Source organism: Chenopodium album, chromosome 16 (genome assembly GCF_948465745.1).
Source record: "Chenopodium album chromosome 16, dcCheAlbu1.1, whole genome shotgun sequence".
Classification (NCBI taxonomy): Eukaryota; Viridiplantae; Streptophyta; class Magnoliopsida; order Caryophyllales; family Amaranthaceae; genus Chenopodium; species Chenopodium album.
The window spans coordinates 47834356-47860120 of record NC_137849.1 but is presented as its reverse complement, the minus strand read 5'-3'; the positions used below and the strand labels follow the sequence as shown (position 1 = coordinate 47860120).

The 25765-nt window shown below is 34.4% G+C and overlaps 2 protein-coding genes across 2 annotated transcripts; both read left to right on the top strand.

Moving 5' to 3' along the window:
• The first annotated feature begins 9795 nt into the window (after positions 1–9795).
• TRM15 (GPI-anchored adhesin-like protein, putative (DUF3741)) lies at positions 9796–15742 on the top strand. Its single transcript, XM_081643719.1, has 8 exons — positions 9796–9977; positions 10503–10899; positions 11461–11646; positions 12081–12148; positions 12351–13881; positions 13969–14138; positions 14251–14437; positions 14519–15742. The coding sequence occupies exons 3-8, from the start codon at positions 11496–11498 to the stop codon at positions 15154–15156; spliced, it is 2745 nt and encodes a 914-aa protein (XP_081499845.1). The 5' UTR covers positions 9796–9977; positions 10503–10899; positions 11461–11495; the 3' UTR covers positions 15157–15742.
• An 8630-nt stretch (positions 15743–24372) lies between these two features.
• Positions 24373–25158, top strand: LOC145584465 (uncharacterized). The gene has a single exon (XM_081641303.1). The coding sequence runs from the start codon at positions 24373–24375 to the stop codon at positions 25156–25158; it is 786 nt and encodes a 261-aa protein (XP_081497429.1).
• The last annotated feature ends 607 nt before the right edge of the window (positions 25159–25765 follow it).

Genomic DNA, 25765 nt, shown 5'->3' with positions numbered 1-25765 from the left:
GGATACAACATTGTAAGGAATCCAACAATATTTTATCAATCCTTAATAATATTAAATCTTGATTATCCTTTGAGTCTTAAATCTTAATGCAGTTTTTGGAGAGTCAAACACAGGTCTTACCTAGTAACGACGTATAACATTAGCTCCTACTCGGGCCAACACCTCAGATATCTCATCCGATCTGATTTTCCCATCTCCTATCTCTTCTGCCCTTCTTTTCTTTTGCTTTACTCTTCCTTTGAAAAGAGTCTTTTTCTAAAGGGGCGAATCATGCATGATGTGAAAGTGTGTGGTAAGAACAACTAAGGGTACAAGTAGGGAAAAAGCAACCAAGTATGGGAACAAAACAATGTGAGACTTTTTGGTAATGTGTGCGGTAGGAGGGTGACATATCCCTACTGTTCCGGTGGACGAAATCTTGGCTAGACCAAGCCCCCAGGACATGTAGGAAGTATGGAGTGTGGGAATTGAAAACTCGAATGCCGGTATCAATGTCACAAATACACAGCTCATTGTCTACCGGCAACTTATTTTAGTCTTCTTGAGACTTGCATTAATTTGAATCATAAAATCATTTGTCATTTCATCTTAACCCCCAAAATACTATTGTGTGGATTGATTGTATATTTAATTATTTTAACGCTCCGTACCAAAAGTGGTTGGACATTTTGTTTACATTTACGCGGCAAAACCATCCCCTTATTACAATTCTTATCTAATAATTTGATCATACTGATATATAATATACTGTACTACAATAACAAATATCGTCTTAGGCAGGCTCTAGAGGATTCAAACCTAACCGTTACAAAATCAATAATACCATAATTATAAATTATGTGATGTTTCATTGTTTTGGCATGTTTGCGGGCCAAACTTACCAAACTTCAAGATATAATAGCATGTACATTCTTTATGTGTAGCGAGAGTATTTTACTTTATCTATTCTAATCTTCTTTAGACTTGACGTTTAGAGTGCGACCGCAAATTGTCTTATTTAATCATTTACGAAATTTTTTTTTCTAAATAAATTAAAAAAATCAAGCAGTAGTGTTTTCAGCTCTTAGCTTTACAAACAAGAATCTAAACAATATTTGGCATTTATGATTATTTAGCAAAAAATTTTTGTCTCTAATTAGCAAGTTAGAGTACTTTAATTTATTTAAATTTTTTGACAGGACGAGTACTTTAATTAAGTATTCAATTATTATGTACTTTCTACAATTCTACTTGAATGATTAGCTTTTCTAGTAGTTTTCTCATGCTATAGTCACTATCTGTTAGGAGTTAGGACCACAAATGATACTAAGTTCCAATCTTATTAACATCATGATTATAACTATTAACCTACTTGATGCAGGGGATTTAGATGTTTAACATATGACAAATCTTTTAAAGGAGTTGTAGCTCTCAAAAAAATAAAATTGTCTAATCATATTTTATTTAATTCCATAATTGAGTAGCTAACCGTGTATTTGGATAACAATATAAAGAGGAATAAAATTACATGTAGCGGAATTTTTAGTAATACTGTAATACGAAATAGAATTGATTATGACTTTTGCCATCTTTATCTAAATTTTGAAAATCCGTAATTCCTTACTCTTGCTATGTGTATAGTCACAGACTATGAAAATAGTAATCTTGCAATATGACCATAATTGTGTTTTATTTTACAAATTAGTAAGTACTTACACTTGTGATTTAAATAGGAAAGAACTTTTTTTGTCCTTCTGCTTGAATAGGGATTGAAAAATATGTTGCCTTAATCAAATTACTAATTTAAAGTAAAAAGCATCCAATGCATTTGATTTGAATAAACCAAGTGGCTGTAGTGGTAAAGTAAAAGAAAACAATTTTATAAAAGGTGTACAATTTTAAAGATATTTTATACAGAGTACGTACTAATAACAACATACTTCGTATTACATACTTGTACACTTTTTTAATACGGAGTATTAATAAACGTCAAATACACTTAATTAAAATTATTAAAATCAAATACAAAACATCAACCAAGTCAATTTCATACTGTATAATAGTACAAAATTGTGTAGTACTTGTAAATGGTCTCACATCTATTATAATAATTCTAACCTCATGACTCATGTCAAATCGTAATTGCAATGTGATTCATGTCAACTAATACTATCCTCCCTTAGCTTCATACATTAATTTTGTAATATTACGATTGATTATATTAAGGGTTTTGACCTTAAATTAATTGAACAAATCTTCCACTATATATATATATATATCAAAATTTATAGTATTAAATACTGGTAGATATATATTTAATTATTTATTGAGCTTATTATGTACATACTTGGTCAGATTCCATGTTGATTGTTGTTGAGATGCTATCACTCTGATATGAATATCTAATGACAAACCACCACATATATATTTTATAGCATATTTTCTAATCTTGATGAATTATTTACATGTATTTAATTTAAAAATATTAGAATAAAAGAAGGCTAAAAACAAAAATGTCATAATAAGACTTTATAAAAATTGGTCAGACAAAATATATAACAAATTTAATAAATGCTGCAGTTAAGCAGTCGTTAGATTGTTTAAGGGAATAATTCTGTTTGAAGGTAATGAACAATGTATTAGTTAGTCAACTTCAGGTTAGATCTTTAGTTTCTAAAATAAGACAATTATGCTTTATTAGTCAATACATGGTTCATTATCAGATAAGTTGGCGTTCTAATTTCTATCAACAACCAAACATTATTCAGTACAATATCAAATGTAGTTAAGCTTAAATGGGGCCTCATTTTTTTGGATGATTAATTAGGTACTCCGTACCATTGTACAAGTGTTCTTTCTTTATCGACATTGACATAATTAACTCTTCATTATAATCTAATACTCGAAATTAAAGCGATTGTGTGTTTAAATTCGGGGTATCTTATTACGAGAAGATTTGTACACAAGTGATTAGGAGATTTAAAATTATTTTGGCGGGCCGGATGAATTAGTTAAATGTATGTTAGTTGAAGGATGAAGACCATGAAATAAAAAACAGGTATGGAATTTTGGTTGAAATAGTAATGTCATTTGGTGTTATTGATAACAAAACACGCAAATGTAGAGGTGATGTGATAAGATATTAAGATGTATGTTTGTGAATGAATGAATGATCGATAATATTAATATTGGAGAGGATGTGATTGAACATTTGTGTGGGGTTTTGCCTTTTAATTTGGATTGGATGCTCTCCTTTTCAAATACCATGTACTTTTTTTTTTTTTTTTTTTTTTTTTTTTTTTTTTTTTTTTTTTTTTTTTTTTTACAAATACTTGGCTTCTCTATTATTGCTCCCTATGAATGATCATATGTTTCATAGTATCATGTTATTGAAATTCATATTCAAAACATTATACTTATTCTTTTTTTTTTTTTAATATATAATTGCAACACTTTTCTTTTTACGCTTGTTGATGGATGTTTTCAATCATTAATATCTTTATTTACTAATTTGTAAAATTATAAACATTTGATATTAAAATTGTATAAATCGAGATGAATATAAAAAAATTCAACGTGACTATATTTTTACTTAACTCTAAACTGTCAAAGTTAGTCAAAGTGAAATACATAAATAGTGTAAAAGTCAAATTGTTGCAACTAAAAAAAAAGGAGGAAATATTTGTTAGTTGTTTCTAGATATAATCTAGAAAACAAGTATTGCCGGAGTGTTAATTAGATTTATGAAGTTCATAAATCAACATATAAACCAAAAGGTTATTTGTTCTAAAAAAAACTTTGTAAAGGAAAAGAGACCAATCTCACAATATATTGTCCCTGATGCATGTACATCAATTTTACAGATCATAAACATATGGGGCATTATTATACGGTACATGCTAGTTTTTCGTTGTCTCCATGATTAACATAGCTTTGTAATCTTGATTATTACTTTACATACCAAACTAATCGTATGTACAATTTTTTTGATGTGCTACATATACTTTTTCTTTTTTCTTTATATTGAATTGTCTGTATTATCATTTACGTATAGTATAATACTAACAAAAAGAGATAAAATTAGAGGATACTTTAAATAGTTGATGAAGTATTTAACTTATTATTTGTGTTTGACTATTATTATGATTCTTTTCTTGTTCATGTTTAATTATACTTATTGGATTCTCCCTTTGAGTACTACTTTTAATTTTTATAGTGACTTGATAGCGAAACATAATACTTGTGTCACCTTTCCTTCCTTTTCTTTACTTTTAATACAAAAAAAATACGAGTAAAAATAAACGTACTTGTAATATACACGTTTCAGCTGTTTTAGGAAAAGATATGAAGATATATAATTTGTGTCGTGAATTTGATCATCCTAATTTTACAATGAAGCCTTGCTTATATTATATGGAGTAATGTAACTCTCTTTTATCTGAATTTGTTATTGGTATTATAAGCTTATGATTAAGGCCCTCATATTACATTTTTTTCTGTAATGGTAATATACGATGGATCCCCCTCCTATCACAAGAGGGAAGTGAGGAGTCGAACTCAGGTCATTCCTAGGGGAGATGGAGGGATTAACACCTCAATACTCGTGTATTACACGGGTCTGTTCTCTTCAACTTATTTTCAATTCAATTCAATTCAGTTCAGCTTTAATAAGTTCAGTTTAATTCAGTTTAATTCTTAATTTCTTTCTCTCATAAAATATTCAATTTAGTTCAGTTCAATTCGGTTTAGCTCAGTTTAGTAAATCAGAACATGCCCGTAGTATTACGTATAAGGATAATAATTTTAAAAAAAGTTCAACAAATGGTTGCACCGACATTCAATAGCATGGTTCATGAAATCATGAGTCATGACGTACAAAAATTGGATTTTCAATCCCAGGCATTTACATTTGGTCATTTGAAATCAGCACACTGTCAATATCAGGCTAATATTATATACGGACGGTGTACTTGTACTAGGTACTCCGTAACACATACGGAGTATTTTGTTGTCCATTTTTGATGAAGCTGATTTTATAAACGATTTAATTATAAACTAACTTATACTACGTACTGTATATAATTTTTTACTGTGTTTTTAGTAAAAAGCCCAATCGTAATTTAAAAGAATACAATAATTACAGCCTTTTTTGACAGATACTTCGTAAATGACAATTGGTTTGAATAAAAACCATTTTTTTTTGGCAAAACTACACTCGTTCTCCATATTGTAAATTATTCATACCCTATTTTGTATCGCTGTGATTTACAACTATTTACAGTGACTCGGCAAGGGGGTTTATCAATTTGTTACAACTATGAAAAAAAGTTTTGTCTGATTCATCCTAATTAGCTTCTTTTCAATCCCGCATAAATATTTATTCCTTAAATTACTTGTACTATACTAAATCTAAAAAACTGAAATTAACAAAAATCCACAATAGGGATACACTCAAAAAAAATTTAGCTTTATTGAAACTAATAACAAAACAAGAAAACTCAAAGAGAAAGGGTCGTAATAAATAGCCAAATTCTACTGTACAAAACACTAATTTTATAAATCCTAGGGAGAAAAGGGATACTACGATATACAAGTACAGTATAAATTAAATGTTGCAACACTATGATTGATCAACTATGTGTTAAAGAAAAAAAAAACACTAATGTCATTATATATTATAGATTTATAGGATTGTACATGTTAATTAATCATTTGACATAGTGGCTACTCATATAATCCATGTATTATGATAATAATGTATAGTAGAGTTAAAGAATCCATTTTATCCGGACCTATCCTCAAAAATATCGATTATGATATGCTTCCCTATTTCTTTCGTGAATATATTTATAATAATAAAAATAAATAAACTTCCGTCCTTCAAAAATAAATAAACTTATAAACAAAAGCTAGTCATTTGTGAGTATTTTTTTGAAAAGTGTAAAAGTATAATCATGATCATTATCCATGAAATACGATGTAAGAAAAATGTACTCATACGTAATCTTGTTAGATTTATTTTCATTATGTAATATTATTATATTAATATCAAAGTATATAAGTTTTTTTATATATATTTTAATAATACGTAATTAAAGATATTACTACTTAAATTTATAGCATTTAATTACCATATATATAAAATATAAATGAAAAAGATAAATGGAACAAACGATAAGGAATGAAGAACGGGAGTAGTATAATTAACTATCAAAATCAGCATAGGCGTCTCCTAGGTGATCGATGGTCCTGACCTCAGTCCTCAGCTCGATCATACACGATAAAATGAGGGATAGAGAGTGAGTGAAGGGTGCACAATTGTACAAAGCATGCCGACAGTTTAACGGTATATATAATTCCATTTCCTCAAACTTAATTGCACGCCCATATTTCATTTTCTTTCCCCACTTATGACTTGTATATATAGTTGCATGTCTTGTACCTTTCTATCAATTTAGGAGCATGTATTTAATTTTTTCAATGCTCACTTCCTTATAACAAGGGCAAATTTAGGATCATTTTATGTATGGACTCTAGTACAATACTTAATATAATGGTCACACACTCACACGACTAGTGTTTGACACGTGCTTGGTTCAAGTTCAGAAAGAAATATAAATAATTTATATTTATATATAATTCGATCAATATAATAGTATCAATGTGAAAACAAAAAATAAAAAAATAAAAATGTATACAATATAAATATGAAATAAATACATATGCATAATTATGTATATGCGGACACACATGTGGAGTAAGGAGGACCCTAATTGAGCTCAGCTTTTTGCTAGCTTTCTTAGTTTAATTTTATGAAAGTGTGTTTATGTATTGTGTATATATGTGTCGATGTGTAATGTGTATATACTTGGATTATGTACATCGTATATGATATATTACTATCACGGAGTGTATTACATATGCAACCTAAATATATTAAAAATAAATAAAATCGTGACATAATAGTGTATATGAATGATATTGTTAATAATACAAAGTACTTTAATTTAATTATTTGAATAATAAACTATAGTATATCAGACTTAAATGGAATCTGTTCAATAAAATAACATTACACTTTTAAAAAGGGGGGAAGACATGAAATGATGTTCATCATGAGACTATAAATTGTTAAGCTCTCCCAGATCAAGTGATTATGGCTCCAATTGGTGGAATTACAATAATTATTTTTAATTCAAATTTAAGCATAATCGGTCTTCATCATGATTATGATCACTTAATTAAAATAATTCTCTCATGAAATTGTCATAATAGTACATTTTATTCTCTTAAAAGATTATAGATTCGTCAAAGTAGAGTAGGAGTAGTAGAGAAGCTAAGTAAATGCGTTGCAGTGCCGTGTTTAAATTAAGATAAGTATGTACATACATATAATTCAAGTTTGTAGAATTGAATTTCTCTTTATTATTGGTCAAAACTAGATTTGAATGTTAAGAAACCATCAACTATTCTCTTACTTTCTACCGTCCAAAAGAAAATCCTTTAAATTTACCAAACCATTCTTTAAATTCTTAACTAACATTTCTTGTCAATTGATACATATATATACATATATTTTCTGCAAGGATATAAAATTAAATATAATATTGATTAATATGTATGTGGACATAATATGGCGTGACTCCATGTTACTTTTTACATGACATGTATAGAGATGACATTAATTGCATTGAACCGTATTGGTCCTTATTACCTTGCAAAGTTGCAATTGTACAACACTTAAAGTCCTAATTAAAATCAAATTCCATTATGGTTAATCCGTAATAATAAACATGACTAGCTAGCTAGATGATTATTATAGTATGAGAAACGTATACGTACATTATACAGATTTGTGCTTATTGCATATATGATTTAATGGTTTGTTCACATTTACTTAATTTCAGTTCAGTTCAGTTCAGTTTCAATTAGTTAAGCTCCAATCAGTTTAGTTTAGTTTAGTTTAGTTCAGCTCCTAATTTCCCTCTCTCAAAAAATATTCATTTCAGCTCAGTTTAGTTCAGTTCAGCTCCAATCAGTTCAGTTCAGTTAAGCTCCAATCAGTTCACCTCCAATTAGTTCAACTCAATTCAGTAAATGTGAACAAGCCCTTAAGTATTTCTATGACACATATTACCTGATTTAAATCGACTATATTAAATTACCTGATTTAGATTAGAAAAGAAGTACGTAGTATATTTATAGAATTTGTTATATACATCCTGGTATATCGTACACCCAACTAACTTAAATTTAGTTTTTGCTATTCATTTAATGATAAAATGAAAAACAATTATCAAAATGAGAACAAATATTCATGGGTGTACGGTACACCAAACTCTCGTATATTTAAGACTACCAATAAGTAAAACTCAAACCTTTTTTTTGATAATGCAATGATGATCTGATGAGTTGTTAGCATCAAGCCATCACTATATATAGCGTAACAGTTGGAGATCAAATAACGATCAACGATGCATCATGCATGGATGACTATGACTCTACGAGACCTTGAAGGTGATAGAATTAATCATGCATTAGTTAAGGATAATATATATACTTTATTAAACAAAAAACAGTTGAAAAACTTGAATTACAAGAAAAAATAGTAGTAATTATAATTTTGAGGCAACCTGTAATTAATCAAGTCAAAATTGGGATCATTATATTGGTTGTGACTTGACAAACTACCTAGAGAATGCAATTAGAAGCAAACAGTTAGAGAGGTAACTTGGCAAATCTAGTTGCATTCTCATGCAACCATGCAGATTAGGATTGAATGTCCATAAAGCTATAAAATGATATACAATGTATTATTCAAAATTAACTAATGTAAAGCATGCATTAATTAATATTCAATATTATCCAATAAATTGTGCTCTAAGCCCTTTGGTATGTCATATAGTATTATAATTAGTCAAATACTCCGTAGAGTTTAGAGATGAGCTATGTTATGCTTGAGATTCGTCGTCTCCTTTCTTATAATCGTAATCAAGGCGGATTTATGATTTTACTATAAAAAAGAGTATATTTGGAGATGTAGGGGTGAACACGTTCCAAAAAAAACTATTGCACGAAGTTCATTAGTCTGGCTAACTTAGGTAAGCCAATTTAAGCAATTATTTTCTTATTTGCTACCTTACATTGATAATCTAGTAAGGAGATATCAATTGGTTGTTGGTGTAGTGGTGATTGGGACTACACTTGGTAGGGAGGACTTGTGTTCGATCTCCCGCAATAACAATTGGGAGGGGACTAGAACCTAATCACCCAGAACTGATCCTGAATCCGAATTAGCCCAAAAGGTGACCGGGTAGAACACCAAAAAAACATGTAGTAAGGAGATTCGTTTACACCCTGGATGCAAGGGGCATCTCATTAAAATGAACAATAATCATCAAAATAAGAAATAAAAAAATTACCAATGATTACATCTTACATCCGAGTACATATGAAATACCACGTCCATTAATTTTTAATTGCAATAAAGAAACTGTGTATTATTCGTAAGACTATAAAAATGCTTATGTTACAACTAAAAATTAACGGAGTAGTGTAAGAATTTTCAAACATATACGAGGCACGTGTCGCCTCGGATGGTTCGATAGGACATACGGAGTAGGAGAAACTACGATCCGCTATCGAACCGCAGGAGCCTCAAATCCCCAAATCTATACTCGCACGACCACCAGCTCACCCTCCACCAATTTCCAAAAATACCCTCGTAAACATCATCTATTTACACCTCATACCCTTTCCTGCAATCCTGCTGTCCTCCTTTACAAAAAGTCAAAAAGCTACACTCACCTCCACTTTCTATTTCTCTCTCTTCATCCCTTTCACTTTCTCTCTCATCACCTCCATTAAAATCATCGCATTCACAAAAAAAATTTCCATTGATGAAGCAAGCAAAAACCCCCATTTCTGGGTTTTTTGTTTTCTTACATAAAAATAGGAGAGATAAACTTAAAAGCTCTGATTTTTTATCATAATTCCAGGTGGGTACACTCAAAACTCAACCCAAAAAAAAAAAAAAAATCTGGGGTAAAAAAATGGTGTCAGATTCTTCTTGAAGCAAACCCAAAATTATAAAAAAAAAAAAAAAAAGTGTTGATTTTTTAGTGGGTCCCAGATATCATCTGTCTTACAGTATTGTTTACCCCTAACATTTGTCAAAAATTCACTTTTTTTGTGATTGTATTTTCCCAATTTGATTTGATCAGAATTTAATGGAAGCTACTCACATGGGATTTTGTACATTATTTGTAGAATTTTACAAGAAAAGAGGTTCAGTAGTGTTCAATTAAATTACCCCACCATTATTTGGGATTTGGACCTTTTCTTTTCTTTTTTGGGTCGGTTTTCAGCAAAGTTAAAGTTGGGGAATTTTGTCAATTTTTTATTTCTTCTAACAATGATTACAGTCTGGAATTTCCTTTTTGCCACTTTAATTTTATGATATGATTTTGGGAGTGGAAGAAAATAAACCCCCAATTTGATTCCTTTCTATTTTACTTTTTTAGGGAATTCAATGCTGAATCTTTAGCTGGGTTATTCTCCAATTCATCTATAATCTCGAGATTACTCGAGTTTTTAGATATTCACCAGGTACCCTTTGAGGTTTTAACGAATGTATCGTGTACGAATTCGGGTTAATTTTAGTGATGATCGAAGAATTGGAAATTTGGAGTGCTTAAATTTATAAGAAGGGGAAATTTGGTCTTTTTGGTTTTCTCCTAAGTGAAGATCAGATTGTCCAATTTTGAGGGTTTGGCATCTTTTTTGTTTTTTGGAATTGTTCCTGTTTTATGAGTGGGAACGTGCTACTGTTGGAAGTATTGATTCGTTGCTATCAGATGAAGGTTTGATATATTCTTGGTGGTGGGGTTTATTAAATTTGAAGATTTTTGTTATTTTCAGGTAATTTTGCTTCTTCATCTTACTGTAAGTGTCTGTTTTGGTTTTTTATCATCATCATTTATAAAAATTTAATTCCGTAGTAATTTCTATTTTTATTTTTTTATTTTTTTATTTTTTTATTTTGTCTCCTTGAATTTGTCCTGTAGATCATATGATTTTATCTTTGTTTATGCTAGAATCTAAATTTTTATGCTTGTTAAAAAAAAAATAAAAAATAAAAAATAAAAAATCACACACACACAAAGTTAAGGTCACTTATGGAGATGAATCAATGTGATATTGTGATCTTAATCTCTACTACCTTGCTTGCAAAAGTTAATGTTGTATATCGAATTTTTCGATTTTGAACTGATTTTAACTTTGCATCATTGATGCCTTTTGATGTTTGGCTTGTTGGATTTGCCTAATTGAACTAGTGAAACTCAGCTCGTCTCGATTTCATTGATTTATACTGTAATTTTTGGGGAATAAGATTGGATGAGTTTGTTTTAAGATGGTGTCCATGGAATTATATGATATTTTTCTGCGATGATTGATTGATTTGCTTTCCAATGTGGATAGGTAGGAGTTTCTGGCTAAGGTACTTGCTGCTAACTATGGCAAAGGGATCAAGAAAAAAGGTTGCCAGGTATCAGAAGGACCAGTCAGGATGTATGTGGGGTTTGATTAGTATCTTTGATTTCCGCCATGGTCGTTCCTCACAAAAATTGCTGGTGGACAAGAAGCGGGGGAGCAGGCGACTAGATGGTAATATATTCTGTTTATATTTTGAGAATTTTTAGTTGTGAGTAAAATTTAACAGTAGGTGTTGGATTACAGTATTTAATCTTGTAGGAAGGTCTTCTGATCTTATAGTAAATCATAATATGTGGCCATGATTTGGATCGCTTTATTATCAATTCCGTCGTCTGCTTTTGTGTGGTCATTGCTAAGCAAATCTATCTTTGGAAGCTCTAGTGTATCATTATATATTTACGTAGATTGACCTTCAGCCTTCAGTGCTGGAGAGAGTTATATTATAAGAAATGAAAGCACATATGAAATCTATTATTCACTTGATCCTGCTATTAAGACTTGGGAATATACTTTGTATAAGTGTTTGTTTGGTAGCCGATTTTGGTGTCTGTGTTATGTTACCTGGCAACTGTGGAGTGAACCAAATCTTCTCGTGTTCTGTGCAGGGACTGGATATGCGAATATTAATCTTGAGACATTGACTGATTCATGTGAAATCTGTTATGACAATGAAGTAAGTTCCTCCTCTTTGTTCTTTTTCAATCCTCTTCACTTTAATTTTGTTGATGTTCTGGAACACAATAGGCTCATGCTTATAGGTCCCTAACATGATTTGTCATGGGATGAATATTTTTTTTTTTTTATAGGATGAATTTGTTTTGTGCTTGGCTGTACATGTCATTAATGGTGTGTATATAATTTGGTACATTTATTAGGGCTCGGTCCAATGTGAAACAGCAGCAAGCGACATTAGTAAATTGAGCGTGAAAGAACTAATGGAGGAAGAGATGCTTGGGGAGCAAGATCAGAAAATTGCAAATGGAGAAGCAAAGCTGAATACAACAGGTGACGGAGGTAATGTGAAGAAGAATCGTCGATGGATGAGAAATAAGATGTCCCTTGATCTAGATGCTCGTGGCTTTGTTGCAGCTGAGGACTTAAAAGCTGAAAGGCCTAGCCACCGAAAGAACAAATCCTGTGGCAGTGTCGACCTAAATGTAATTGTGGAAGAACTATGTAACAGGATTCACCAAAAGGGTACCAGTTGTCAGAAGCATGGTCAAGATAGAGAATGTACCATCCAATCCACAGAAGATCCTTCTGTCATAGAGAGAAAATTGTGGGAATCAACAAAGGTGTTGGTGAATCATTTTACTGATGGAAATAGCTCCGGTAAAGATTGTAAAATTCAACCTTCAAAAGAACTCACCGATGCCCTTCAGATTCTGAATTCACACAAAGATTTGTTTCTGAAGCTCCTACAGGATCCAAACTCACAATTGGTGAAACACATACAGAGTTCGCAGGATATTGAAGTTGAAGAAGGTAAGTTCAAAGTGCTGACAGGGTCTGACATGCTACAGCAAGATATTGGTAATGCTAAACAACAGAACTTCTGGAGGAGGTTTAAGGGCTTGGAGAGAAATTCCTCAAGAAAAACCGATACTTCAGAGGATATAAACAGAATTGTGGTTTTAAAACCGGGTCCACCAAGCTCAAATAATTCTGAAACGGCCTCCCCGTGCAGTTCATTACCAGGATCTCCTCAGATCAAAGGAGACAAAGGTCAATTTGAAAGATCATATTCCCCCTTTTCCTTTTCCGAGTTTAAGAGAAAGTTGAAACATGCCATGAGGAAAGAGCAACATAGGTTGTCCCATCAACCTTCAGATGATCATCCTACTCTGGCCAATCAAGACAAGAAATTTAGTGGAGAATTGATTGGAATGGCTTCTCCTAGTAGAGACCATTTCTTTATCGAAAAAATACCTAAAACTTCAGCTGGCAAGACAGGAAAGCTAAAAGATGACAGTGCTCTTACTCCTGAGCAAAGGGTATCCAACATTTATATTGAAGCTAGGAAGCATCTTGCTGAGATTGTAGGAAATGGTGACATAGATGCAGATATTCCCAACAAAAAAGGGCCCAGGTCTCTTGGGAAAATTCTTGCTTATTCCGGCTACAGTTCTCCTATATGCAGTCCTAGAACAGAGGGAGGTATGAAATTGCCACCCAATGGGGAATGTCAAACAGGTGATGAGAAGTCATCTCAAATCACGCAAACAAGCAATGTCAGCCATCCAGCTCAAGTGAAGGAAGAGTCACAAAATGAGCTATGCATAGCTGTTGACAAACCTGTCCATGAAGCTGATGTTTCCATCATTGAAACTCTTACTATTGAAGGGCTTCCTCACGAAAGGAATAATGATGAGCCTACCTGCGAAACTGAGGCTTTGACTTCTGAAGGTATGCCCTTTACTCCAATTTAAGATTCTCAGAATTGTGCTTTACATTTATGTAGAATATTAAGTGTGAATTCTTGCAATGTTGTAGTTCCCGTGGTATCTGTTAGATCTCCTGATGCACAATCACCGAAAGAGAGTGATGCGAAGGAAATCTCCACTGAACAATTTTCACCATCTCCCATTAAGAAGAGTGATCAGGAAGATAGTAGCTGCTCAACATGTTCCAATAAAAATTTGCATCCAACAATCCTAAAAGAGGTTAATACCTTAAATGTCTTTTTTTTTCTTTTTTCTTTTTTCTTTTTCCCTTTCATCTGTCTCTGTCAAACCATTGCAATAGCGCTTAACTGTTTTCTTTGATTTTCTGCAGGATTTATGTGAAGAGAACGAACCATCATCGTCTTCAAATGCATCACCACTTATTTGTAAATTGACTGAGAATGATGAAGATCTAGATACTGGGAGTGATGCAACAAGCAGGCCTAGTCCCATATCTGTTCTCGAACCATTATTCCAAGAAGATGACATTAGCCCTCCTGGCAACAAGTATTCGAATGGTAAGACTTTATTCTAATATAGTATTACTTGCATATGCATCAAAATGAGGCAACTAATGGTCTTAAAATTTGCATCTGTAGAGCCTATTCGACCACGACAAATAAGGTTTGGAGAAGAAATTTCTGCACCTTTAGAACGAGTTTTAAGCTGCAGGACTTGTGTGCATGATGACAAGTATACGATTGAGTTTGTTAAAGCTGTGGTCCAAATGTCTGGTTTGTCTTGGGAGGAGCTTCTCCAAAGGTCGATCCTCTCGGATCATCTTATCGATCCATCATTGCTTGATGAAGTCGATTTTCTCCCAGACCTCCTTTCTTGTGACTTCAATGTTCTCTTTGATCTTATCAATGAAGTTCTAATCGAAATTTGTTGTTTGAACTTTGGGTGCTTGCTATCACTTACAATGCCATACGTTCAACCAGAGCTGAAAGGAAAAGATATATTTACTGAGATATGGAAGAGAGTCGACTGGTACTTAAAGCTGGAGGGTTCCCCACGAACGCTAGACCAGATTGTTGAAAAAGACTTGGAAAAACCTGGCAAATGGTTGGACCTGCAGCTTGATTGTCAATGCATTGGAATTCGAATACAAGAAGCCATTCTCGAAGAATTGGTGGAGGAGACAATTTTGAGCTTTGATACCGGGGAATTGGAGAGTGAATCTTCCGTCATCCAACAGGCTGTAGCAAAGGAGAGTGACATTAATGTTGAGGTATGATTGCGATTGACTTACTTCCAGGAGTTTCCTTTGGAAATCCTGGCAGTTAGAAAGACTCATGGGAGCGAGGTAGAATAGGTTTCAACCTAACAATACATCAGAGTTTCTGAGCAAGAATCTGAGTTCTGCTCGCGTTTCCTAACTTGGAACAAAAGTACTCCGTAACATCGGATTGATGATAACGTACCTAGTTTCACGAAGAGTTGGCTGGAACAGCTTTTCGGTAAATGCTGTAGGAAGTGAATAGCTGACACAACAGGTTTCCGACAGGTTCGCATTCACTGCTGGACCAATGCACTCAGAAGTCGTGGAAACTACATTGATTGTTTGAGAAGTTTATAGGATTTAGTGTGTGTAGCATTTTGATCGAGTTCGAGGGTGTGTGCTGGTTTATAGTTTCTGTTTGTACATTTTTTACTTGGGTGTTTCTTGGGGCTGATTGGTTTTAGTTTATTCCTCCCCTTGATTATATCATGTTATAGCTATAACCGAGTGTATAAGCGTGTGTAATTAGGAAATAAAGATGAAGTGAGAATCACACATATACACATCTATATATAGTACTCCGTAATAGTATCTTTTCAAATCCCCTGCCTCATTTTTATGCTATACCATAAAATCATAAATACATCTTACAAGTACTCTATATCTTAACTCAAAATAATGATTGGAGCTTTGAAGAGCAAAAACATCAGCCTAGTTATTTGCACAGGTCCACCAATCCTAAATTGGAAACCCCTTGTCATCTAAACTACGAAGTAGAATAGTAAAAGTTGAAAAGATAAGACACGACAACCCAAACTAAACAAAAGATTGTTGGGTTTATAACATGTTGTGAAACAACAGTGTAATTAAACAAGTTGGATTGGTGTTGATAACAACGCGGAACTAACCTACTCAGTCTGCAATTAATTATAGTTATCACCCAAAAAAAAAAAAAAAAAAAACTTTAAATGATTAAATTCGGCTATTTTTAAGATTATGGAGTATAGTGTCACAAAGAAGTAGAAACTCCTTTCCTCCAAAAAAAAAAAAAGTGGAAACTCCTAGCAAATTTTTTTAAGAATTTAAATGTAAATGAATTAGAAATAAACCCTAATAAGAGTCAAATTAAGACCAAGAGGCAGAAACTATATAAGACCCCCAAAAAAACAGTACTCAAACGTGAGACTTTCCACTGTTGGTCCTATCTCATGCACTGCAGTCGCGCTCAATCTCTCACACGTTACCACGGCCTTTCGGTCACGTCTCTTGTTGACATACACTAGTCCAGGGCAGGACTGCACTACGTTGTCGCACTTAAATATTTCCATATTATCAGGTATATGCGCCCAAAGTCGTGATCATATGTTTGCATTAGGCCAAGTGATTCCTTTCCAATAAAAATAAAATAATATTAGGCCAAGTGTTACAGTTGATTTTAGTGTTACAATTAATTTGGAATTCTTGATTTTTTATTTTATTTTATTTTATTTTTTTTATAACTTAAGCAAATTAGTAAAGCTAATTAAACTGGTTCGACTATGATTGGCCAGAATTCTTGATTGTTTGACGTGGTCTTAACTATTAACTTGAAAAGGATTAGTGATGTACCCTTGCATGTATCTATAACCCATATAAAAGTTCAAGAGGGAATCACTGTAGCTTAGTAACAGTGTTCCCTTATGAACAGTGAAATCTGGTGCTATTACTCCTTTGCCCTCAAAATCAATGTATTGCCGAGTCTGCCCTTGCTTGGTTTGACTGGATTTACTTGCATAGATGGATTTCCGTTTTTGCTTGCGGAGGTGGATTTCCTGAAACACTGCTGTACTTACTGCCAGCTAAGATGGTAATTTGGTTTGTTTTTTGATAATTTATATCATTATTATTTGTTTAGAGGTGAAAAGGGATGACATGTGTGATTTTGAGATTAATTTGTGTTGTACTTTGGCGATGCTAATGTAATTTGGAAATAGGAGTGGGTGATTGAGGATTGAGTTGTTGCACCGTACAGTACTGGTCACTGTTTGATTACTTAGGTCGGTGTTCATCAGCTTCACAAATGTTGCCTACTCTTAAGACATCATATATATATATACATATACATTCATTCGTGTGGTGTGCGTCCGTGTGTGTGCTCTTTCCTCTGTAAGTGTATTTTTGGTATGTTGTTCTTAGTATTGTTGTTTTTTGTATTATTCTTAGTTTAATTGTTGATCTTTTTCTGTATTTTGTTTGCTGTATTGTAATTTGTTCGTTATTCATTGATGTTGCATGAATCCTTATTGTTTTTTGCTTTTAGTTATATATAAATTTTGTGTGAAAATGCTTAGTTGTCGTCTGTTTTGTTTTTTTTTTAAAGGGCTGTAAAGTGCTTTGACATACTATTGTTGCTTTTCAAGTGTGAATTGGTTAATTTAATTGTCTATAAATTTATGTATTTTTGTGTTGCATCCTATACTGTACTGTACAATTGAAGTGTGTTTTTTTCGGTGTATCGGCCAGCTTCGCTGTTAATTCCTTTTTTTGTTTGGTTGTTTGGGTTGTATGGTGCTTAGAGATGCAATTGTTTCTTATTTCAGTGTGAGTTTGTATGAATATATACCGTTTTTCTATGTATTAGTCAGTTTAGTTGTTTTAAATTTGTGGTTTTTTGGGTTCACCATTGCACATTTTGCATATAATTAAGCCATGTTTTCTGGGGGTGTACTCATTATTTATGTGTCAGTTTCAGGAGACTTTTCAAGTGCTGGTTTGTTGCTTATTTGCAAGGGTTTTGCTGTTCAATGGTATGTATCTTTGCAATTCTTTCTTGTGTGGCTTGCTCTGGGTATGCATGTTGTAGTTATGATTTTGTTTTTGGGTTGGTTTCTTAATTGATGAGGGTGTGGTCTTTAGTATGTACGGGTGTCATCAGGCAGGGTATGTTGTTTGTATATTCTGTTTGGTTCATTATGCTGTTTTTTGGGCTGTTAGTGGTGGGCCTTTTTGTTGTTTGAGTGTTAGTTAACAGTGTTCAGGTGTGTGAGTGTGGGTTCTTGTGTTGGTGGGATGAGGGGATATGAGGTTTCATATTGTTCAAACAAAGATGTTGAAGGTCTGGTTATTGGTAGTTGCCATTATATAGATTATACTATTTGACATGATTTGTGAACAAGGGAGTTATGTCGTTTAGCAGGATGATTATGCTTTACCCTTGCGTTTTGGCTGTAGTGGTTGTCATGGTTTCAGTAGTTATGGATTTGTTGCTGGGGGAGTGTCCTTTTTTGCCTTTGTGTCCGGGATTCCAATCTAAATGTGGTTATTACCGTTACAGGTTATGGCTGCCCGGCCTAACAAGGTTTTCATTCCTTTTGAACCTTTACTGGAAAAGATCACTAATTAGCTTCAGTTTCCAGCACCGGTTTATGGATTCATAGATAGTGCTAGGAATAATGCTTGGGTACAGGTTGTGCGATCAAGCAGTGGAGCACGCTTAACATTCTTTGGTGGTGATGCAACCACAGTCCAGGAATCTCGTGAGAGGGCGGCTCAGAAAGCCGTTAAAAAACTGATATATCTGTTTGGTATTAAGGTATCTGATTTTACATACGATCAGATAAGATTGCATGAATTGTGTCTGAAGCTATTCAGGAATAAATGTGCTGAGCTATTGCAAGAGAAGGGCAAATCCTCTGGGCAAGGTGCAGGGGAGAGTACTGGACATACCCTGGTTGGTAGTGGTGTTCATGTTTCCATTGATTATGCACAAGTATTAGTGATTGTTGTGCGAAAAACTGGTGCGTCTGTGACAGTTATAGAAACTACTTGGGTGGAAGGTCATGGCTTTGTTTCGTGGGTTATGGTTAGTTTTCCACGTAGTAGTAATGAGATGGAGTGCATTTTTAGTGAGTTCAGTCCCTTGGAAAATGTTGCTGAACAGAGGGTTGCAAAGAAGGCTGTGTTTTACTTGGCTTGTAAGTACAATCTGGAGATAGTTGATGCTAATTATGGGGCTAGAGCAAAGTTGAGTAGAGATTGTTATTTGATGAGGGAGAAGTATTTAGTATTAAAAGGACATCTTCAGAGTTTGGAGCAGCCTCCTCAGCTTCCTATTGTCGCAGACTCTGTAGTACAAGAGGAGAATGTGTCTCAATCTGGTAAGGAATTACAAGTTCCTGTCAGCAACACAACCTCTGCTACTCCTGCTAAGCAGAAAAAGCTGCTGCAGATGGCTCATGAAGAGGAAATAGGGGTAGGTACTTCGGATCAGGCAGCGTGTGGTTTGCTGGAACTGGGTCGGTTGTTTGGTAGTGCTTAGACTGGTCACTTAGTGCTTATCAGTTGTAAGGGGGTTGATGTGTTTTAATTTATTTTGTGGAGTTATGTAGAATGGCAGTGAAAATATGCTGATTTTGTTTCTGTTTATATTTGTAAAAACAGCCAGATCTACTAGGCTATCAAAACTGGTTGTTTTGGCTGTAATGTTGGTATAGTTAGAGTGGCATTTATAAAATTGCCACCGCTTTTGATGTAATGGTGTTTTAAATGTAACTATCTATGGAACAGGCTTTCATTTATATGTGTTTGTTGTAATTCTAATGACATTAGCAATGCTTTCAGTTATCTGTTTAGTGTTTGCAATTCTTAACATGTTCTGGTAGCATTAAAAAACAAAAAGAATGATGGCTTGATCTCTGTGTATTATTGCCTTATAATTTACAAGAATATTTCCAGCTATATTCTGTAATGCAAAATCTAGACAACTTCTATACTAACATGGGAAAAAACAAGAATGCTGGCTTGATCTATGTGTATTACTGCCTTGTAATTTGCAGAATGTTGTCAACTGTATTATATCATGCAAAATTTAGAAAACTTTCATGACAACATGGTTGATTGCCAGTATGGCATTCCTTATTTACCAAGTAAAAGCTGCAACAGAGTTAAGCGAGCTCAGCAACGATTATCCCAAACAGCAGTACATGGGTAAATGCTTATACATGGTTATTGTGTATTTACTTAGTATTTTGCTTTGAAGAAATGTCCTAATTTATTTATTGGATTTTAATGATTACCTATTAGTAGCCTCCACCAAGATGGCCAATCTTCTTGTCTGCGTGTTTCAAAGAGAAATCGACTACTGAATGGATTGGCAGAGGTGCATTCAGATAGGTAAATGGCTATGCATTGAGGGTTTTTTTTTTGGTTATAGCGTGTAGTAATGTGCATTACCACATGTGCAGATCTCAGTTACTTTGTACTCCTGTCATGAATGGAACTGATAGACACCAACAACCTTTAAGGTAGCTATCAATGAATTTAGAAATACATGTAAGTATAATGTGGTATCGCTGGTGCTGACACAATAGGATTGGATTCAGTAATCAGCATGTAGTTAGACAGTTACCTCGAGAACGTGTAACTAAGAAGAAACGTAGCATTGATGATATGGCTCAGTCACAATCAATGAGGTACATGTCCTATAAATTACTGTTAGAGGTTATCTAGGATAACCACACGGTGCTAATTAAGTTTTGTGTATGTAGTGGTTCTGCACTAAAGAAGAAAAAATCTACTTCCAAGCTGGAGTTGCCTTGTATGTTTCTCAACAGCTTCTTTTAATATGGTTGTTAATTCTCTAATATTGAATTCATGTATTGTGTGAGGCAATTTATTCATTTACTGAGTTTATATTGATGCCAGTTATTCCTGCTGCTATGTTTGGCCAGCCTTTGTCAACTGAGCCTTTGAAATTGCCATCTCCTACACAGTGTTTACAATGTGCTGCAAAGAAATTTGCTTTTGAAACTGCAAAGTTTTGTTGTGGTGGGGGGGAGATTCAGATAGCGGCCAATGAATTCCCTTATGAATTATCGCGGTTGTTTACATCAAAAGATGAAGATGCAGTCCACTTTAGAACTTATGCTAGGTTGTACAATAATTTGTTTGCCTTTAGTTCTATAGGCGGGAATTTTGATGCAAGCACTTACAAGGGCATATATGTGTTTAAAATGCACGGGCAGATGTATCATTTTGTTCCAGATTTACTGCCTGACAAAGGTACTCCAAAGTATTTGCAGCTTTATTTTTATGATGGACAGAATAAGGCTAAGAACTGGTTGAAATGCTTTGAAGAGGTTCGTCAAGATGTGATTGAGATTCTAATGCGAGTTTCTGAACAGAATCCATATGCAGTGTTCTTTCGGTCTCTTAGAGATAGACCTATAACTGTTGATACTACAATTGTCCTCAGCCAGAATACAGTGTTAGATCAGCGTGTTTACAATGCACATGCTGTAGATGATGTCGTGGTCATATGGCCAGAAAATGCTTCTTCCAGCCAGAGTTTGAGTCCTCATATCTTAGTGTCTGGTAAATCTGATGTATCTCATAGGATTTATCATAACTATGGTTGTTATGATCCATTGCAGTATCCTTTATTATTTCCTCGTGGGGAATGTGGTTGGACTCAAGGCTTAAAAAAGAAGTCTCACACTGGATTGAGGAACACGATACCATTGCCAGATCCAATCATGTCATGTGCTGTGCACAGTGCTGAGGACTTATTAAATGAAGAAGATAGAAGTACATTCTTCAGTCACATTTTTATTAAAATGACTAATATATATCGCTGTTTGTTGTCTATCTACTATCCTGTGAATAATTGGTTGTGTTGTTGTTATGCAGGAGCACGTAAAAAAAATACTAGAGCTGATAAGTTCATTTCTGCAAGAGAGTATTATGCCTACAAGTTGCAAATTCGGTCTGAAAACATGATATTGCGAGCTGGTAGATGTTTTCAACAGTATATAGTTGACATGTATGTGAAAATTGAAAACACTCGGCTTGATTACTTTCGAAATAACCAGCAAAGTATACGGGCTGATCTATACCAAGGTATTCTAGATTCATTAGACTATGGGGAAACTGTTGGCAGAAATGTAGGACGTAGAGTGATCTTACCTCCAACATTTATTGGTGGACCTCGCGATATGAAGAAGCGTTACCTAAATGCCATGGCTTTGGTTCAGAGATATGGGAAACCAGATTTATTTGTTACTATTACTTGCAATGCTAATTGGCCTGAAATAAAAGCTGAGCTAGCCCCAGGGGAAACAGCACAAGACCGGCCTGATTTAGTAGCCAGGATTTTCAGAGCAAAATTATTGCTGTTGAAGAAAGAAATATTGGGGAAACAGATTTTTGGTGAAGTTGCTGCAATGGTATATGTTATAAAGTTCCACAAACGAGGACTACCCCATGCTCACTTCCTGATCATATTGAAATCAGATTGGAAGATGAAATGTCCTGCTGATTATGATAAATATGTGTGTGCTGAAATACCTCCTGTGAGTAATAGTAACCTGCGACGAACAGTGCTTGCACATATGATGCATGGCCCTTGTGGTGTGTTAAATCCAGAATGTCCCTGCATGCGTAACAAGGGTGGTGTGTTGTCTTGTAAGAATAGATATCCTAAACAGTTTTTCGAATGAGACAACTAATAATAAAGATGGTTATCCCATCTACCAAAGACGTGATACTGGAGAACAGGTGAAGATCCGCAACACATACCTTGATAATCAGTGGGTTATTCCATACAATTCTTATCTTTCTTCATTGTTTGATTGTCACTTGAATGTTGAGGTCTGTTCCACAATTAACGCAGTGAAATACCTGTACAAGTATGTATACAAGGGTCATGATAGGGTTTCATTTAATATAGTACCTGGTGAGTCTGACTGTGTTGATGAAATAAAACAGTTTCAGTCAGGTAGATGGGTTTCCCCTTGTGAAGCAGCATGGAGAATATTTAGTTTTGACCTTTTTGAAATGCATCCTCCGGTTCTTCCTCTACAGGTTCATTTGCCTAATGAACAGACTGTCCATCTACATCCTCATGAGAGATTACGCGCTGTTGTTGCAAATTCTAAACGTTCTCGTACTCAACTGACTGAATTTTTTGCTGTCAATGCAGCTGTTGAAGGTGGTACAGGCTACTTATATGGTGAATTTTGTGAGCATTACAGATGGGACGCAGGGACTAAGCAATGGAAAGAAAGGGTGTTAGATCTATTTTCCGTTCGGCGTTTGGCATTTGTGTATCCTGCAGAAGGGGAACGCTTTTTCTTACGCCTGTTATTGCTCAATGTCAGAAGTCCAACTTCATTTGAAGGGCTTCGAACTGTCAATGGTCATGTATATCCAACTTTTCATGATGCAGCATTGAAGTTGGGACTAATAGAAAATGATGATGTTGCAGACTTAACATTATGTGAAGCTTCAGAGGTCCAAATGCCTGATGCATTACGCCGTTTATTTGCAATAGTACTTATCTTCTGTCAGACAGCTGATCCACCTGCCTTGTGGAAGAAATTCTACCCTTTTCTATCTGAGGATTTTAGGTACAAATATGCTAACAATTCCTCGAAGGTTCAGCATTTGACTGTTCGTTCTGTCGAGGGGTACCTTGATGCCATGGGGAAATCCCTGTCAGCTTTTGGATTGGATCATTTAATTGCTCATGTTGATGCTGAGATCAGAAGAACAAAGGATATCGTTGATGCTCTTGATGCCCCTATTCCACCAGAAATTCTTACATGCCGTTCTAGGTTGAATAAGGAACAACATGCTGCCTTCTCATGTATCATGCAGTATGTGTTGGAGGGGAAACCAGGTGCTTTTTTCATAGATGGTCCGGGAGGAACTGGGAAAACGTTTTTATACAATGCATTGTATGCAGAGGTTAGACTCATGAACAAGATTGTGTTGCCTACAGCAACATCAGGTATTGCTGCATCGAATATACCTTCAGGACGCACAGCTCATTCAAGATTTAAGATCCCACTTGATAGTGATGCTTCTTTGGCATGTGCTGTTCCTAAGCAGGGCAGCCTGTCAGCATTACTTAGGGAAACGTCATTGATAATATGGGATGAGGCTTCAATGGCTAAGAAACAAAATATTGAGTCTTTGGATTTACTCCTGCAGGATGTGTGTGATAATAAACTCATGTTTGGAGGTAAAATTGTTGTGTTCGGGGGTGATTTTAGGCAGGTTTTGCCAGTTGTTCCCCAGCGATCAATGAAGGAAGCAGTTGAAACCAGTATTGTCACTTCGTATTTATGGCCTAAATTCATACGATTCAGGTTGACAGAGAACATTAGAGCTCAGGAGGATTTACCATTCTCTGAATTCTTGCTTGCTTTAGGTAATGGTGAGCTGCAGAATTCAGAAACAGCTTATATCTAGATGCCAACCCAGGTTGCTCAGTTTTCTGAATCTGAAAACAATCTAATGTCTGATCTCATAGAAGCAACCTACCCTGATATGATGCAAGGTAACCTTGGTGCTGATAGATTTATTAATCGAGCAATCTTGACACCACTAAATGATGAGGTGGACTCGATTAATGCATTCATGATAGAAAAATTTGAAGGCAGGGCTGTGACATACAAGAGTTTTGATATTATGTTAAATGATACATGTAATATATATCCTACAGAGTTCATGAATAGTCTGTGTCCAGGAGGAATGAGCCCTCATGAGCTTGTGCTGAAGGAAAATTGTCCAGTAATTCTTCTAAGGAATCTTCTACCTTCGTCTGGTTTGTGCAATGGTACCCGTCTTACTTGTAAAAGATTTTTTCCAAACGTTATCCAATGTGTAATTGCTACAGGACAGTACAAAGGAGATCGTGTTTTCATACACAGAATTAGTTTAAGGCCATCTGCTTCTATGAATTATCCTTTTCAGTTTGAAAGGAAACAATTTCCCATCAAGCTAAGCTTTGCAATGACAATAAACAAATCTCAGGGGCAGACTCTTAACCAAGTGTCTATACATCTTCCACGACCATGTTTTTCTCATGGTCAGCTATATGTTGCTTTGTCAAGGGCTAAAAAGGCAACATATGTTTCTGTATTTTATGCTAAGCCTCCAGACCAACAACCACACAACACTGTGCAAAATGTAGTGGCTTTTGAAGTGCTGAGGCTGGCAGGCATATTACATGATAGCACCGAAGAAAGGACTTAAATGTCTGTTTTGATCGGAGCACTACAGCAGGACTTTACAGTATGTTTTCTTTCATTGCTTTTGAAACTAAACAAGCATTGTATATTTAAGAAATCAGCTGGTAGTTCATAACTGTATATTGACAGATTGAATACATTTTAAGGCAGGGATAGATGCAAATCCATCATCATTCACGAGTTCTTGTACTTTTCTTGTTAATCTCAGAGTCCCAGTCTTCACATGCATAGAGTGTATGAACCACCAAAATATATGCTTGTTCTTAAGAGGTATGCCTGCTCTCATTGTGTAATTACATATTGGTTGTTGTGAACTCCTGCTAATTTATACAATGCATGGAATAAGTCATTGGATTATGTAACTAGATTTCTAATACATGTAATAACTAAGAATCTTAAGTATGCTATTTTATTTTTTCACTGTTTACATCAATGAACGTTAGTCTAAGATACATTTGAGAGTACTTGCCGGTGTCTATATGATACACCTGTAGCAAAAAATGGACATGTTGCTGGTTGTTGAAAGCGGCTGAGACCTGGGCTGGATTAAGGTTTGGTTAATAGTAGTTTTGACATGGGAAAGATTACAATTTCTATTGGACAGATAGATT